Source organism: Tyto alba, unplaced genomic scaffold (assembly GCF_018691265.1).
Source record: "Tyto alba isolate M040663 unplaced genomic scaffold, T.alba_DEE_v4.0 Super-Scaffold_22, whole genome shotgun sequence".
NCBI lineage: Eukaryota > Metazoa > Chordata > Aves > Strigiformes > Tytonidae > Tyto > Tyto alba.
Window position 1 is genome coordinate 24,956,029 of NW_024881296.1, and position 16,059 is coordinate 24,972,087.

The 16,059-nt window shown below is 37.1% G+C and overlaps 1 protein-coding gene across 9 annotated transcripts in view; it reads left to right on the forward strand.

Annotated features, from left to right (window-relative positions):
- The window catches only part of TULP4 (TUB like protein 4), a 165,638-nt gene that overhangs the window by 15,999 nt on the left and 133,580 nt on the right, over nucleotides 1–16,059 (forward strand). For 2 of the 9 annotated variants that reach the window (XM_042795672.1, XM_042795671.1), the window contains exons 2-4: nucleotides 4,358–4,454; nucleotides 6,082–6,595; nucleotides 12,744–15,039. In XM_042795672.1, the coding sequence (XP_042651606.1) occupies nucleotides 14,788–15,039 (252 nt within the window). In that variant the 5' untranslated portion in view covers nucleotides 4,358–4,454; nucleotides 6,082–6,595; nucleotides 12,744–14,787. The other 7 variants (XM_042795670.1, XM_042795676.1, XM_042795679.1 and 4 more) reach the window with 6 other exon arrangements.

Genomic DNA, 16,059 nt, shown 5'->3' on the forward strand with positions numbered 1-16,059 from the left:
TACCGATGTAATTACAGAAGCTTTTTTTGAAAATTGATTAGGTGTCAATTATTTGTAGGTCTGCTTCAGAGCAAATAAATCAATAACGAATGTCGAACAGAACGGATGACCTATGTGTGTATCCTGATTTTCTTTGCAACTGCACATGGCCGTTCAGAAGATAGGCTTGGGGTTTTTTTTACCTGTTAGAGCTCTGGGTGGTCTGGGTACAGTTCTGAGAAGCAGCAATAAAGGGCATTTGCTATCAACCCATAGCAGTTGCTTTGTACTTTGGCTTTTGGCTTTTGCAAGGAGAGCAACAGATCCAAGAATCAGAACACATTGCATGGGGGAATGTTACGAAACTCTAAGTGCCTTGATATGCTCTGCTTAAACATTCTGATAAATTAAAATGTTGAAACGTGTAGAAGACTAATCCTAAAACATCTGTAAGGCTCTATATAAGAAGCAAACATGATTTTAGTGTAGAACATGCCAGTGTATGTGCTCCCCATCCCAGTGGGAGACTGCCCAGCAGAAGATACTGTAATTGTATCCCTGCAGCTCTTCATTGCTCTGGTATGTCTGTCTAGAATCTAGCAGTGTCTTGCTTTATTTTACTGTTCATATTGCTCTCTGTGAGAAGGATTTCTTAATCTCAAATTAAAATTTGTAAACATACAAGTGCAAACCAAAGCCTGTGAGTTACATTTGTAAAAAGTCATGTTATTCATTTCAGTCAACTGAAATATCAATTTAACATATTTTTTTGAGCTTTAGTTTGTCAAGCTTTAGTGAATATGAGGTGGTACACTTTTTTGCTTACATCAGTTCCAAGACTTCAGAGTACTTTGCTTCAGATGCTAATTGTAGTTAAGCAGCTAAAAAGAAATCTGATAGATTGGATATGGTATTAATGGACCAGATAGGCATTGCAGACAATTCATAGCTGTCTTGGAATACCAAGGATAGAATATCTGTGTGGATGGAAACAGGAAAGAAGTTTTAGAGAGCTCCTAAGCCTAATTCTATACTTTGATCATTCTTGAGAGCAAGGGGAAGAAAATTTGATTTTGTTAGCAGGCCCCTTAAGTGCCACGTACGCATCTTTTGGGGTTTACTTGCTTAAGGACTTTGTATCCAGTAGGGATGGACAGGAAAGGATGGAATATTTGTTTTATGGGTTTTGTGGTTACCCATCAGTAAAATGTTGTTTACTCCCATTCCTAGTGATACATTTTTGGATGGATTACTGTAGCAGTGACACTGTGGGGAATATTTGGAAGATATAACTGACATACTACAAATCTGTCAGGTGCATTAATTCTTAAAATTATTTGTTTTTATATGATAATCGTCTTTGGGGGCTTGCTTTTTTCAAGATTATTGTGGAACATTTATTCATTCATTGTCCATGTTACAGTTATTTAAGGGTATATTTAACGTTTGGAACATTGTATGCCATTTCCTTATGCTCCCTTATGGCTTTGCAGTTTTATTAATGCACTGAAATGCTCATCCTGGGAACATTACGAGTTAGTTACTCATCCTTCTTCTCTCAGATAATCCTGGCAGCCTTTCCATGTTCTTTTTTGACCGGTGGCACAAGCATTACACAGCCCCTTGTATGAGAGAAATACGTTACAGTATGGACACAAGGAAAAATAGCAGCAGCAGTAATACAGCTGTTGCTGTGATAGGGTATTTACATGTAATGCCTTGTTTTATAACTTTTTAGAAAGAAATAGGCTGATTTCAGGCAGACATATAATCTTTGGATTATATACCAAGTATAACAGATTATTTTGTTTGTTTTATATTTTACATCTTTTTAATCAACCAGCCCAATCCAGAGTTGGTAGGTTGATTCAGCATCTGTGTCAGGTATTGTTTGAGGTTTTAGAATCACTGATGAACTAGATTTTCCCATGTTTAATTTAGATTTTTCATTCTTTTAATAGTTAGGAATATAATTTTTGTATTCTGATATTATAATTTCTGTTTGTTCATCAGCTGTCTTTGTTTCATGCTGTCATTCAGTAGAACAGTAAATGCAAAGTAATACATAATTTTAGTTATTGGGATAGAATTTTCTTAAAATGTCACTCTTGAGTTACTTAATTTCAGAAGCTTTGTATCAGCTTTATGAAATTCTGTATGTTTTACCTTTTTGTCCAAGTAATGTTTGTTCTGTGCATCCATCTACTACAGATCAAATGTAATGGCTGCTTCAAGCAGATGCTGAAATGTTGATTTCATTGCAACCTGGCTAGTATAGGTAGTAAGAAAGCATGTAGTTTTCTCCTAGTAACCTCCTGTTATTTTGTGGTCTGTGCATAATACACAGTTAATGGAGAAAGTATTGAGGTGTCATGACAGCATTGGATACTGAAGTAGTATACTGTCTTATGTTCCTTGAATCTAAAAAGAAACTGGAATATACTGACCCTCTTAAGCTATAGAATAGAAATCCTGAAAAAGATGTTTTAATGTAATTTGTTTTAATAGACTTTGTAAGCTCAAGGGGACCACTGACACTGCAAGATTAGGATGTTACCTTGCCAAGCTGCTTACCAGAAAAAGCAGAATCTTCCTTGAGCACTTTGCAAGCAGACATTTTCAATACAGAAAAAGAACCTTCAATACAGATGTTGAGTTTTATAGAGGGAATGATCAGGATGGATTATATGTTACCAGTTTGTTGGGTTTTTTTCCTCTGATTGGTCTGCTTTTTCACCCCTTCACATAGACATACAGAAATAGCACTTAGTATAGTAAATATTAGGCTTTTATACAGCTCTGGAGGTATTTTGTGAAGTACTTATGTAATAAAAAATTGTACTGAAACAAGTTTGTGTAAGTCTAGTCACAGAAGGAAAAAAGTGACTATGTAATATAGCTGGAAAATTTTAGATCAGAGTTATATTATTTATGAAATTACCTTGGATTTCTTTTATCTTCTTACTGTTACTTTTGGCTAGAGTCTACAAACATGATGGAATTTATAGTCATATTCCAAAATAAAAAAAAAGGCAACCTTTGCATGAGCAAAGCATGACTGCAGGAGTATCACCTGTATTTGTCAGTTTTAGCGGAGGCAGCCTGCTAAGTAGCACATCATCTACTAAATGCAATCATATTGTTTTCCAAATCCAAGTTTTCAAATGAAGGAGAAAATGTACAAAGCTGACGTTCTTCAGTCAAGTCAGTCTTTTCTCTGGCTGTTTTGAAAAGTTTACCATCATCATCTGAAGGTCCTTGTGTTTCTTGGGAAAGGCAGTAAGGTGAAACCTGGCAATGGAAAACAGGACAATCCAAACAAAGAATGCCAGTGAATTTTTTTTTTTTTTTTTTTTACTTTTTAGTTGTCGATAGCTTTAGCTTTGTGTGCATGTGAATGTATTAGCTCTGTGTGAATATTTATCTAAAAGGTATAGATTTAACTGCAGTGATGAATCTTCCCTTTTGGTTTTCATGCTTTGTAGATTCTGAATCTGAGCTTTATTAAAAAAAAGAAATCTTGCAAGCATAGGTTAGGTAAAGATGCTGAAAGGCATTGAGAGTTTTGTGTTGAGGAAGAGAAATAATTTGGTCCAAGAAGTTTGACAGCTACTGCATTTATATGACTTCCTGGAAAAAAAAAAAAAAAGAAATAAAATTAGAGGACTAGCTAGGAAGTAGTGAGAATATTACTTTTACTTTAAAAACCCCACAAATTTACATTTGTTTACTTTCTTGGTGAAACCTGAATGTTCAATGGAAGAGCATTTGTATAAATTCATAGAGACTATAGTTAGAAGCAAGCACTATCTGGTAGATGTACAGAGCTAAATGAATTACATGAAGTCTGTCTATCTTGTGATGTTAACATGTTAATTAGAAATAGATATATCAATACAATATAAAATGGATAAATTTTATATTAAAAATTATACCTTTCAATAGCAGATTGACAAAGTTGAATGGGAGGAATTGACATCTCAGCTAAATTTTTAGTTAATTGTAGAAATTAATTTTATAAACAAAAGTTGAGTAGTCTCTTTTTTACAGTGATAGCATTAAAGTGAACTGTTCAGACTTCCTATTTAAAATAACTCATGTTGCTCCTTTTCCCCTGTTTATTCATTTTCATCTGTGATCATTTTAACATAGTTTTGTATTAAGAAAATCGAAGACACAATCCTTGATAGCTGTCCTTCCGATGAATACCTCTGTAATCTGCAATTTTTACCTATTATGGACTTCTTACTAGAAAGCTTGTAGTGTCACAGTCATGCAAGAAGAATAATAGAGCTGTTTGCCACTACAGCATAGTACAGTTTTTTATACCTACTTCAAAATTTTATATTTTATCTACCTAAATCTTTCATATGTCTAGCAGGAACATCTGGCCAGGATGAAGAGAGAATCATAATTGTGAAGACCTTTACAAAGTAAACTACTTGGACACAAGACTGCTGTGCTGATTTACCTAGGTGTGAATCTGCCTTCCTGCCTTTGGCTTACCCACTAGACCATGACTGTGTGTAGAGGATGCCTGCTTCTTGCTGGCCTCCTTGCTTCTCTCTGTACAGGTGACCAGTCAACACTTGGCATATTAATGCAGACAGAGCAACTTGAAAACATTATTCACCTAACTTGGCACCTATGTATGCAGCTAATCTCATGCCCTTTGAGTCTTGCTGGTGAAACAACTCACTTTTGTACAGAAGTCTTTGCTTTGCTGCAAGCATTCATTTAAAGCTCCTGGATTTTACAAAGGCCTCTTCAGTGACTCTTGCTTGTCAAGGTTGCCTCTAAAGTGACAACTCTTCAAGTCTGTATGTCTTCATGATGTTATATGCTTCTTTTAACCTAGAGACCTTGGCACAAACTTCCAGAACCTCAAGTTTAAAACGGGGAACTTGAAGTAAAAGGGGATGGGTATGGGGAGGAGGTGAAGCTGTTCCTTAGCTTTGCATTTCTTTATTGTGAGGGCAGGAGTATCCCTCCTCTGCATCTAGATCCCTAAGCAGTGGTCGTGAGGTGGGTGCAAGTTCTCCAACACAGACCGAAATCTTCAGTTATGACACGTTTGAGGGACAGTCAGGACTAGAGTTAAGTTCTTCGTCTCAGAGCCAAAGACTGAGAAACCAGAGTTCTTTGAAAACTGCAACACTTCTTTTCGTATTTAAGAAGAAAAAAATAAAAATAAGTCCAACCCATTGAAAGCCTCCTGTGTGAGAAGTGTCTTGCTTCACAGCTGTAGCTGAGCAGCCTGTGGTGAGCAAAGGGCTGCTTGATGGGAAGCTCATCCCAGCAATCCACTTCACACCTATGATGCAGCTTGCAGGCATCACCAGGGGCTCCCTCCCCGCAGGCTGATGCATCGTTTTTCCGTGCTGTAACACACTGCACGCAAACTGCTTTGCAGCAATTATCAGATTTCTGACTGAAATAGGTCTTGCTGTCCAACAGAAATAATTACTGTTTATGAGGCTCTTCTGAATTTTAAAAACTAATGGCTTCTGTTATTTTCTTCATCTCCCCCTCCTTTTTTTATTTTATGTTTTTGTTTCCAGTGTTGCAGTACATGTGTCCCATACAAAGTTGTATTGGGATTTTGGGGGAGGACATCAGAACTTCAATGTATGTTCATAAGGAAGTATTCAAAGAGCCTGTGGGCAGATATTGGAGATAATTAGGAACTAGCTGGAACTGCTGCAGGCTCGAGGGATGTTTGCAGGCTGCTGAATGTTCCTATGGGAAAGAAATTGCTCTGTAATTACAGGCAAGGTCAGTGCAGTCAGTTCAGTGGAAAAGAGTTGGTAAGAGCTGGGTCTCCCTCCCTTGAAGATCTTTGAATGTCATTAATGAGACACAGTTCTTGCCACTTTTTAAGTAAATATCCCCTGAAGTATGCCTTGTGTAAGTGTTCCCTGTGCTGTGAGGATTGCAGCCCTTTTGAGAGAAAAGGTTGATACTTGAAAGTGAAGGGAATTTTCTTGGTCACACTTCACATTTAATCTCTAAAGATTTTGAATGCATGTTTCAGTGCTGTAAATCTCCAACTTGTTTAAAAGGCTAATACATGTTATTTGTATATTTTTCTTTTCTGAACAGGTCTTTCAACATCTGTCTGAAGTATTTCAGCCCACTTCAATTTATTTGAAAATGAGGCATATTTTCATGGCTGATAGGTAGCCTTGGCTCCAGGACATTGTAGTAGCCATCTTACATTCATCCTCAAGAGGCAAACTTTGCTTTCCTCCTTTCTGCGGGCAAACCCTTGAATTCATAAATATTCTGTGCCCGATATTTGTCATCAGAAGCCTTCAAGTGGCAGTGCCAGTTGCAAGTACTCTTCCCTTCTGTTTCTGACTTGTGCTGTACAGCTCCACCTTTTCTATTTTGCCAGTGCAACTGAATGTGGGACCACACTGGGACCATGTCAGGGATTGATTCAATTTAAAACAAAAAGGAAAAAACTTCTAAGCACATTTCAGACTGATTGAAATCTAGGCTGCTGTGGTGTCATACTTCCCACCCCCTTTCTTACATTGGCGGTAGTGCTGCTGCACGTCATGGCGAATTCACTAAAAGAAGCTCCCTTAAAATGGATTGCTGTTTTTGGAGGGTAAGTTTTTGGCAGGATCAGCTTCCTGAACTGCACGACTGGAAGAGTGCTGGTGCCTGTGTTAGGAGAGGCTGAAGGATTATGACTTGCCACAAGGGAAGCTGAGAGTGTGGCTGATTCTAGCAAACCAGTTTTATATTACTTAAGCTGTTGTGAATCTTAATTTCTGAAATTTTTACTTGGATCATCTCTCAGATGTAGTTCAGACTGCAGCACCTACAGTGGTCATTCTGTCTTAATTGAGGGGCACAGTGTGCGGTGCTAGGGGTTGAGAAAGAGGAGATCAGATCTATGGGAGCAGAAGTATCTTTTGTTTGTCTTGCAGCTGAATGCTTTGTATTGTGAAGTCTAGCTTTCAATTATTTTTCTGTTTTGCTTCCCTGCCATATAAACATGACAGATCTAGCATTATTTGACTCAGAAATTTCCCATTAACATGTTTGACCAGTAGCTGATTAAAGGGACTTTCAGCAGTTCTTTCACAAGTGGATATAATATTTATTCACATGAAGTGTATAGTTGTTAAAGAAAGTGTTTAAAAAAACAAATCAAAACCAAACAGAAAACCACACCTAAGTTAGGTACTCTTTCTGATATGTTTTGGTAGGTTCTGTTTAGCTCAAATATCCTTAGTTTTGGGGCTGAGTCTGTTCTGCAGTTGCTTTTATCCTTTCTAACTTATTTTCCCTGTGAACAGCATAGCTGTTTACCTCACTTCTTCCATAGGCAGGGATTTTAACAATTTACTGTATTTCATGTCTTCAGACCTCCACCTTTTGGAGAATGTGTAGAAATTTGGCAACTCATAATCAATAGCTTCTAGGAGTTTGCTTAAGGACTCCTGATGTTTTTCTTGAGAATATTTTTCCTGAAGGCATTTTAAAATTTGTCTCTTGCTTGTTCTTACTAACTGTATTTTTTTAAATTTAACTCCCATTTAATCTGATGGTGTAGCATCAAGCATTGAAAGTGGAGTATATATAATAGTGCTAGAAATAATCGGAATATTTCCTTTATATTTCCTGTAAGACAGCTATACATGAGAAAGGGTCTTGCACTTTAAAAAAAATGTATATAACATACATATATTACCTTCTCCCCTATTATAAGAACCCAGGAGGGTCATTCAGCACATTAGAAATGCTGATCAGCTACTAGTATTTTTCATTTTCACTTTTCTGGGAATGTAATTTGGTGGAGGAGCTGGTTGTAGTTTTTCAAAGTATTATGTTGAAATAAATTTTGTCAATGTTTATAATGAATGTCTGCCAAACAGCCACTAATACAAGCTTCACTTCTCTCAATATGCCAACAAATACATTTTCTGTCAGTTTTATTTGTTTAATGATATATAGGTGCATATAACTAACATTACAATGTCTGTATTAATGGTCTGGCAGCTATTATCACACTGCCTGGTGTTACACCTTTGCTACATATCTGTCTCCGTGCAGCTGTGCAGGGGGTACAGATCTCTTTACATCTTTGATTAGCATGACTGACTGTCTTGCCCAGGCCATGCAGCTGTCCCTGAGTAGGGGAAGAGCTTCTAGAATTAAGCAAGGACAACATGGAGAGAAAACCATTTAAGAACAATAGGAACAAAAATCAAGCATCTTTTAACTTTTTTTTTCCTCTCTGCTCTTCCTTCACCTTTCTAGGAGTGAAGAAAATTTTTACAACCACTAGTTAGCTTATTGGTATTTGTTTAGAATCTTGTCCTCCAAATTAATTTTGTATTGTTGTGTAATATGAAAGAAAGGTGTTAACCTTAATGACATACCACAATAGAAGGTAAATAAAGCAAAGCTAATTAGAAGAGGTGAGTGAAAGAAGAGGAATACCAGTAGTTATTCAGGTTGAAATTACATTTTCCCCCTATGGAATTGGCGCTTTTTTAATGGAAAAAAAAAAAAAAATCCTTCCAAACCAGTTATCTTTTCTTCTATGTACTTCAGCCACTTAGGAATTGAGTAGTTAATTTTGTTAAATAATTTTCTTTCCTTTTGGATAGGATTATTTAATAATTTGTTACCTTTTTAAATTGGACTGTATAAACAATAAAATAGAGAAATTTACCAGCTTCCAGCTCTGTAGTATTTGGCCTGTAATACAGTGACTGTATTACAGAATGTGCCAGTTTTGTAGTATAGTGTTCAGCAGTAACCTTAAAGGTTAAATCCACAGTCCCCATTTGATAGCTGGTAGGATCATCTGCCATCAGCTTGTGCAGAACCAAGCTGTGGTTTGATCCTTCAGAACAAAATGCAAGTTTGTGGTATCACATTTTTTAAAAGTATCTTGCTATTTTCATGGTTTTTTTTCCTTCTTAGACTGTAAAGGGAGGCAAAACTGCAGTTTCCTTTGACCGTATGCAAGCTTGACAGGAAGGAAATCTGGTTAGACTGAAAAATCCTGAAATCTGGTAGCTTGACTTTTCAAACACTGTAGCTTACTCTTCATTCCATAAGATGATTGGGCAGTCAGAATCCAAAATGTAGGCTGTGAGTCCTTTTTTGTTTTGTTTTGATTTTTTTAAGATAATAATTTAGAAATAGTGTGTACTCACCTCAATTTTCCTTCTATGCTTTCCTTCCCCTCCTGGTCTCCTTTTATCCTCACCTTCAGATACTCTGCTCTGGAGCCTTGAAGAGTGGGGTTTTGAATAAACATAAAATGCTGAAGAGCTCGCTGCAGTATTGGTACACTTGCTGGTGCATGACTTCTTTCTGTCAACAAAAGAGACACCTCATTGAAAGATGCATGAGAAAAAGCAAATATTTTTCTGATTGTCCAACTGGGGCTTAACACTTACACTTTATCTTCTAACTGTTTCCATTAACTTATATAAAAATGATGAGTTAAATATTGACACTAAAATATGAGAGCCACTGTTAATAGGCTCACTTTAAAAAATTAATACCTAAATTTATCTCTGTAATGTGGAAACATAACATTGCTGGTTTTGCATTCAAGAAGAGCTGTGCTGTCAAAGCAAAATCAAATAAAATACTTGTGGATCTTTCTTTCCTGTGTTACAGGTCTAATATGTTTTTGTTTAATCAGATGTCTGTACTTAAGCATTTTACATCACTGGGTTTAGACTCAAAACAGTATTAGAGAATGAGTTCAAGTAGCATCTCCCTTTGTTAAAGGGAAAAATCCAGAGCAATTTTTCAGCTGCCCTTTAAGTGAGAGTAAAAGTAGGCAACTGCAATTTGTTGATATTTAGTGTCCTGGTAATGCCAGAAATAGTACATTTTTTTTTAGAATCCAGTGTACTTCTGTGATTAGCTCTGGCACTGCTCTGAAAGAAAAGATGCATCAAGTTTGTTTTTTAAAAATCTGCAGTTAAAAATTTAGTTTGGATGAGTTTCATCTGGAAGACCAAATTCTCTATAAGGGGAGACCAAACTGAATTCAGATTAGTGGTAAGATTGTGCAAGTAACACCTAGCTTTTCCATAATGCTTTTTATCCTCAGCTCTTACACGTGCTTTACAATTGAAGTAGCCGCCGTTACTCTGATGTTTCATGGTAGGGAAAAAGAAGGCAAAAAACTTGGTTCTAACATGTGAAAAGGAGCAAAACTGTGGAACTGCTGGAATGGCAGAAGAGGAGGGGTGTCTAAATTAGTCACTGATTTTTTTGAGGGAGGGCTAGCATCTGAATCTTTCAATTAGTTTTTTTCTTAGGAAATACTGAGTGGGTGGAAATGAAGGAGAGGGGAATGGAAATAATTAAATCTTAATATATAATATATGTAATCTTAATTCAGCCTTTTTGATAGTGTTTGACACTACAGTCGTGAAAGTATTTTTTATCTTGTCTACTGAATATAAGTACAACATAAAGGAAGCATTGACCCTCAGTGATTTAAAGGTAAAATATTCTTGTAGGGTCTATTGTATTGAGAGAGAGGTATTTGAATAATGACTGACTTTATTCCTTTTGTAGTTATTTTAGATTTTCATTTCTCCCTGTCCAGCATTCCTAATGCAGTTAGGATATTTGTAAGAGGAGATGACTTTGGTTTGTCTAATCTTGAAAGTGATGGTAAGTGGAACTCATCTGAGAGAAGGTTTTTGGCCAAGACACAGAAGAGTCCTTTTCTCAAACTTGTTAATTTTATACGCAGTGAGTAAGGACAGGAATTGCATACAGATTTTGTGCAAATGCACTGCATCTATAGCTGTTTGCATTTTAAAATCCACTTGTAAAGTCATGGTACTTGCACAATTCAAGCAATTCTGTTCAATGCTTACCTCATGCTGCTCTAACTGGTGTTTCAGAGACCTTCTGTTTTCTCAGTAAACCATTTTTTTTGTTTGTTTCTCTGTAAGATTAGTAAAGGCTTGCATCATAACAGACATGCTGCTAATATAACATGTCAGTTCTTGAATGCAGACGGTTGTTAGAAAGACCCCAGTGGGTATGAAAATAATAGTGCCGATCCTTGATAGTGGCAAGTTTGCTTATGGGATAAGCGCAGAGATTCTTCTTGTGTTCTGAAATTTCTTCTGAATTTTCCTTTATATGAACTTTCTTTGGACTGTAATTTAGAAGCACCATAAATCTGGAAAGTCTAGGTGACATTTTGCATATCCTCATTATGCTATGATGAAAAAAATCGGTATCAGCCATTATTTTAAAATTTTCAATAAGTAGTGATGCTGGAAAGTTCTGGTAGTGACTCACCAAACTTCATGGGCAGTATTCCTGTTGAGTGTGCTAGCCAAATAGTGTAGTACACCACTTTATGACGTTGCCTTTATATCTGTAAATTTGTTTTCTTACATTTTTCTCTCTTTTTTTAATATTATTGGTACATCTATACTAGACTGAAAAAAATGGTTAATTACTCAAAATGTGAGGTTAGTACAGTGCTGTATGTAATACAGACAAGACCATTTTTACAGCTGTGATGTCTGTCATGAATGCAATTCTTAATTTAAATGAGGTCTCTTTAACAGTAACTGTATCGATGCAACAACTGTGCATATGTGTGCACTTCAGATACAACTTCTGGAATATCCTGGACAGCCTTTTGCTTGATCTCTTCTACTGTATTTACACTCTTCTGTATATAACTGACTTTGGGGAACTTTCTACCCATTTTTTAGAAGGAGACTTATGCAGAATTTGAGTAGTCTCTAAAATTCATCTGTCTTGATTCAAACTTCTAAGCTTTAATTTTGAAGTACCTTAGATCTCTTTAAAGCAGTAATTTAAGCCCTGGGGGAATCTTCTGTCTCCTTTGGGACTGATAAGTTTAGCACTGTACTTTCATGCTTTGGAGCATCTTTCGTATGAGGAAAGTCTGAGAGAGTTGGGACTGTTCAGCTTGGAGAAGAAGCAGCTCAGGGAGATCTTTTCAATGTGTATAAACACCTGATGTGAGGGAATGAAGATAAGGGAGCCAGGCTTTTTATAGTGGTGCCCAGTGACAGGACCAGAGGCAGTGGGCACAAACTGAAACACAAGAGGTTCCGTCGGAACATCAGGAAATACGTTTTTATTTCTGGCACAGGTTGCCCAGAGAGATTGTGGAGTCTTCATCCTTGGAAATATTCAAAAGCCTCCTGGATACAGTCCTGGGCCACTTGGCTCTAGGTGACCCTGCTTGATCAGGCTGGTTGGACCAGATAATGTTCCGAGGTCTCTTCCAACCTCAACCATTCTGTGATTCTGTTTGTGTGCCTCGGGGTCTAACTCTGTCCCTGCTCTGTCACTGAGACCCCGCTTCCCTACCCTCACTCTAAAGTTGTGGAATCTTTCTTTAAGAGTTTGCCCCAATAACTGGTCAAAAGAAATTTCCTATTTTTTTTTTCTCTTGATGGATCCTTCCTGGATACATTTTATAAGTTATACATGTCAATTGTGAAAAGCTTGGGGAACTTTGGAAGTGAAAAAGAAAATTCTATAGTTCATATTTGTGTGTGTATCAAATAACTATATGTGTGTGTCTGAATATTGCATGTATCTATATATGATACAGATAATTTATAGGAATCCAGTGTAAAATCCTTAATCATAATACTTTAATTACTGTAACAATAGTGCTTGTACCTTTAAGTTGTTCTGTGGCTTATTTTATTGACTTTTTTTTTTTTCTCTCTCTCTGTGTGTGTGTGTGCTTTGTCTTTCAGAGTTGGAAGAATCCAGGGATTTCAAGCTTTGAATGACGGGCATTTTACAAGATTACCACAACTAAACTGAAAAGGCAGATGCAGCTCTGAGTACCAGATTGAGTGAGCTGATGTGTGCACTGCATGTACATGAAAACACACATGTTTTTGTCATCACATAGACTTACTCTTGCATATTCCTGAGAGCTTTGCAATTGATGAAAATTAATTTGAGAACCAGATGGAGCACCTTTACAGCACAGGAATCAGTAACCCATGGAAAGACACCTGCCAGTAATGTTCAGCTTTCCACATGGTCTTCACAGGTGAAACAAGTTTGCAAAAAGAGGAAGAAAAAACACCCTCTACACAGAAAAAGCTGAATAAATACCTCCACAATCTAAATCAATAGCTGCGAGGGAAACAAGAATACAGAGGGTAGAGGAAACGGACTTTGTTATTGCAGAGGAATAATGTGTGGTCTTTGGCACATTTTGTTTTGGGCTCAATAGATTGTGAATGGACTAATAAATCATGACCATATGTTGAATAATGATGACTGGAAGTAAATAAGCTGAGGAACTATGGGACAAGTCTGGGCATTGAACTGAGCAAACCTCGTTGTCCTTCTTGAGTTCACCAGGTCATCAAACTTGCATATTCTTTCTCCCTCTCCTTTTTCCTCTTTTCACTTAGTGTGGTATAAATACTAATTAATTGAGCTCATAAATGTTATTCAAATAAAACGATTGGAATACTTCATATGTTTCCTTCTTGTACAGCTGCAAATGTTGTGTCTGGAACTATGAATCTGTGCTGTAGACAAGCATCAAGAAGGAAAGATCCGATCAAACAAGCAAAGAAAATACCTAGAGAAATAGCGAACCCAGGAAGTCAGATTTTTAATGCTGCTTCTTTTTCTTTTTTAAATGATTCTATTTCTTCCTTCCTTGAATTTTAGAAGATTTTGAAAGAGTGCTTACTTGATGTGCTTTAATTCTGGCATTTGTTTTTTACGGTAGGATGAAAAGTCTGTGATTCCTTGTAGCAGAAAAAAGGGAAAAGTAAAGGAAAAACAGCTTGACATTTTAGCCTGTTTCAGAGGAGAGAGAACTTCATGGTTCACCTGAGGCAAACTTACCTGCTTTGAAAGCTAAAAGCTTTAGAGCGTTTTTGATTCTGCTATAAATGAAGAGGGGGTTTCTTTTTCATTCGTGTGTGGCAGCAAAAAGTGGGAAAGCAGGCAAGATAGTGTGATAAACAGTTCAGGCTGTGTTGGGTCTCTGGTGGAAAAAAAGTGCTGCGATGAAAATTGGATTGGCTTTGGATTGCAAAAACTTTTGAGTCCAACAAGCGGTTCAGTACCAAGAGGGATTTCCCAACTGGCCTGGCACATCAGTGCCTGCACAAGTTCGGGTCTGTTGTTTCACACGGTTTGTGTGCCTTTTTTTCCCTTTATGCAATCTCTTTCAGCTTTAGCAGCAGAAATACATCAGTTGGAAAAGATATGCCAGAGGGCAGCTTGGAAAAGATGAATGTCATATATATACATATATATGTATGTGCGTGTGTTTAAATTTCTGCAACTGAACTTTTGAAGAAAATCTGACTGGAGGAAATCTTAAAAGCCTTAAGTTACTTGAAACCTACACATTTGCAACTCTTTGTCTCTGGAATTGCATTACACTAAACTGGAATCTCAGGCTGTATAAAGATTATATCAAGTTGAGCAAAAAGATGACTTAACCGTTTCTTGAGCGCCTCTTATGAAGTAGCTGTTTCTCCAAAGGATAAGTGCACCCTCACTCTACAGACTCAAAAACAAAAATGAACCTGAATTTTTTTTTAAGTGTTACTTTTTCTTAGCCAACTGCCATCATCTTTTATAGAGGAATTTTTCACTATGCATTTGGTGGATATTTATAAACACTGACCCCATCCTCCTCCCTTTCAATGATCTATCCCAGGTCAGTCTTATCAATAAAAAAAAAAAAAAAAATTGATTTAAATTTTGTGCACTAGACATATTACTTTCTTATGTCAAAAAATAAAATATTTAAAAAGCATGTATGCAGCAGTGGAACATGGGCCTGTTCTTTGCAGCGATTCCAACATCCTCTGCCTCTCCTGGAAAGGGAGAGTCCCCAAAAGTGAGAAGGAGAAACCGGTGTGCAGGAGGCGGTACTATGAGGAAGGCTGGTTGGCAACAGGCAATGGCAGAGGAGTTGTAGGCGTCACTTTTACTTCCAGCCATTGCAGGAGGGACCGGAACACCCCTCAGAGAATCAACTTCAATTTGAGGGGCCACAACAGCGAGGTAAGCAACATGTGTGTTACGCTTTAAAGGAAACTATAGCAAGCTTTCTTTTTTTGGTAGTATTTCTGCTTGAAATTTGACAGGACTATATGAAGGAGGCTGAAGACTAATCCAAATGTGATTGGGATCTATTGGAGTCTTTCTAGTAAATTCAAGCACATGAGGCTGATGAGGAGGAGGTTCTCTGGAAACGGGTCTGGTTTTGGTTTGGACTATTTTCTCCTTCATTCTCCAGCACCTCCCAGTTCCCAGGCAGATTCAATAAACATGTGTTAAGGGATTTAAAAGTTGTGATAGTTGACTGCTTTTACACAGTATTAAAGTCTGACTTGGAAGACTAATGGAAAAGCAGGGGAGTGGGAGAGGAGTTTGGTTGAAGTCTGCCAGTTTTCTAGAAGCTGCAAACTGGAACAGCCAGTGGCAGGGGAAAACTGTCATCTCTGGAAAAACTTCTAATTTGTTAGAAAAAGGGGCAAGTGGAACTTCTCAGAAAAATGTCGAGATGCCCTGCAGTAAAATGCTGTAACTTCAGAGTGCAAGGCGTTGTTGTGACTACAATGATACAAAAACTTTTTTTTTTTCTGAAAGGAACAAATCAGTTGGTAAAAGCTAATATTTCAGCTGTGTTTTACCATATTCCTGGCATCTCTCTCCTCTGCGTAATGCTTCATGGAAAGTGCAAATGATGCCTAGTAGTGTACTGAGCGTCTTGGATGTGTGTGAGGACTTAGTGTGTTTCTGCTTTTTAGTTGGGCTGTGTTTGGGTGTGCTCTTTGAAAAGAAAGCTTTGCTTTTATGTTAGTGAGTGGAATTACATTGTATGTACTGAAGTTAAAAGCAAGGATACAATGTGTTTTTTCTTGTCTTTTGTGCTACTTACTCATTTACTCTAATATTGCCCTCTTAACATAAGTGCACCAAAGATTTAGAAGTGGGTGGTTTTGTTTTTTATGTTAATGTTAATAACAAACCTCTTTTTAAGGAAAAAGGGAAGCAGGGGGAAAATATTTAGTCTTAAAT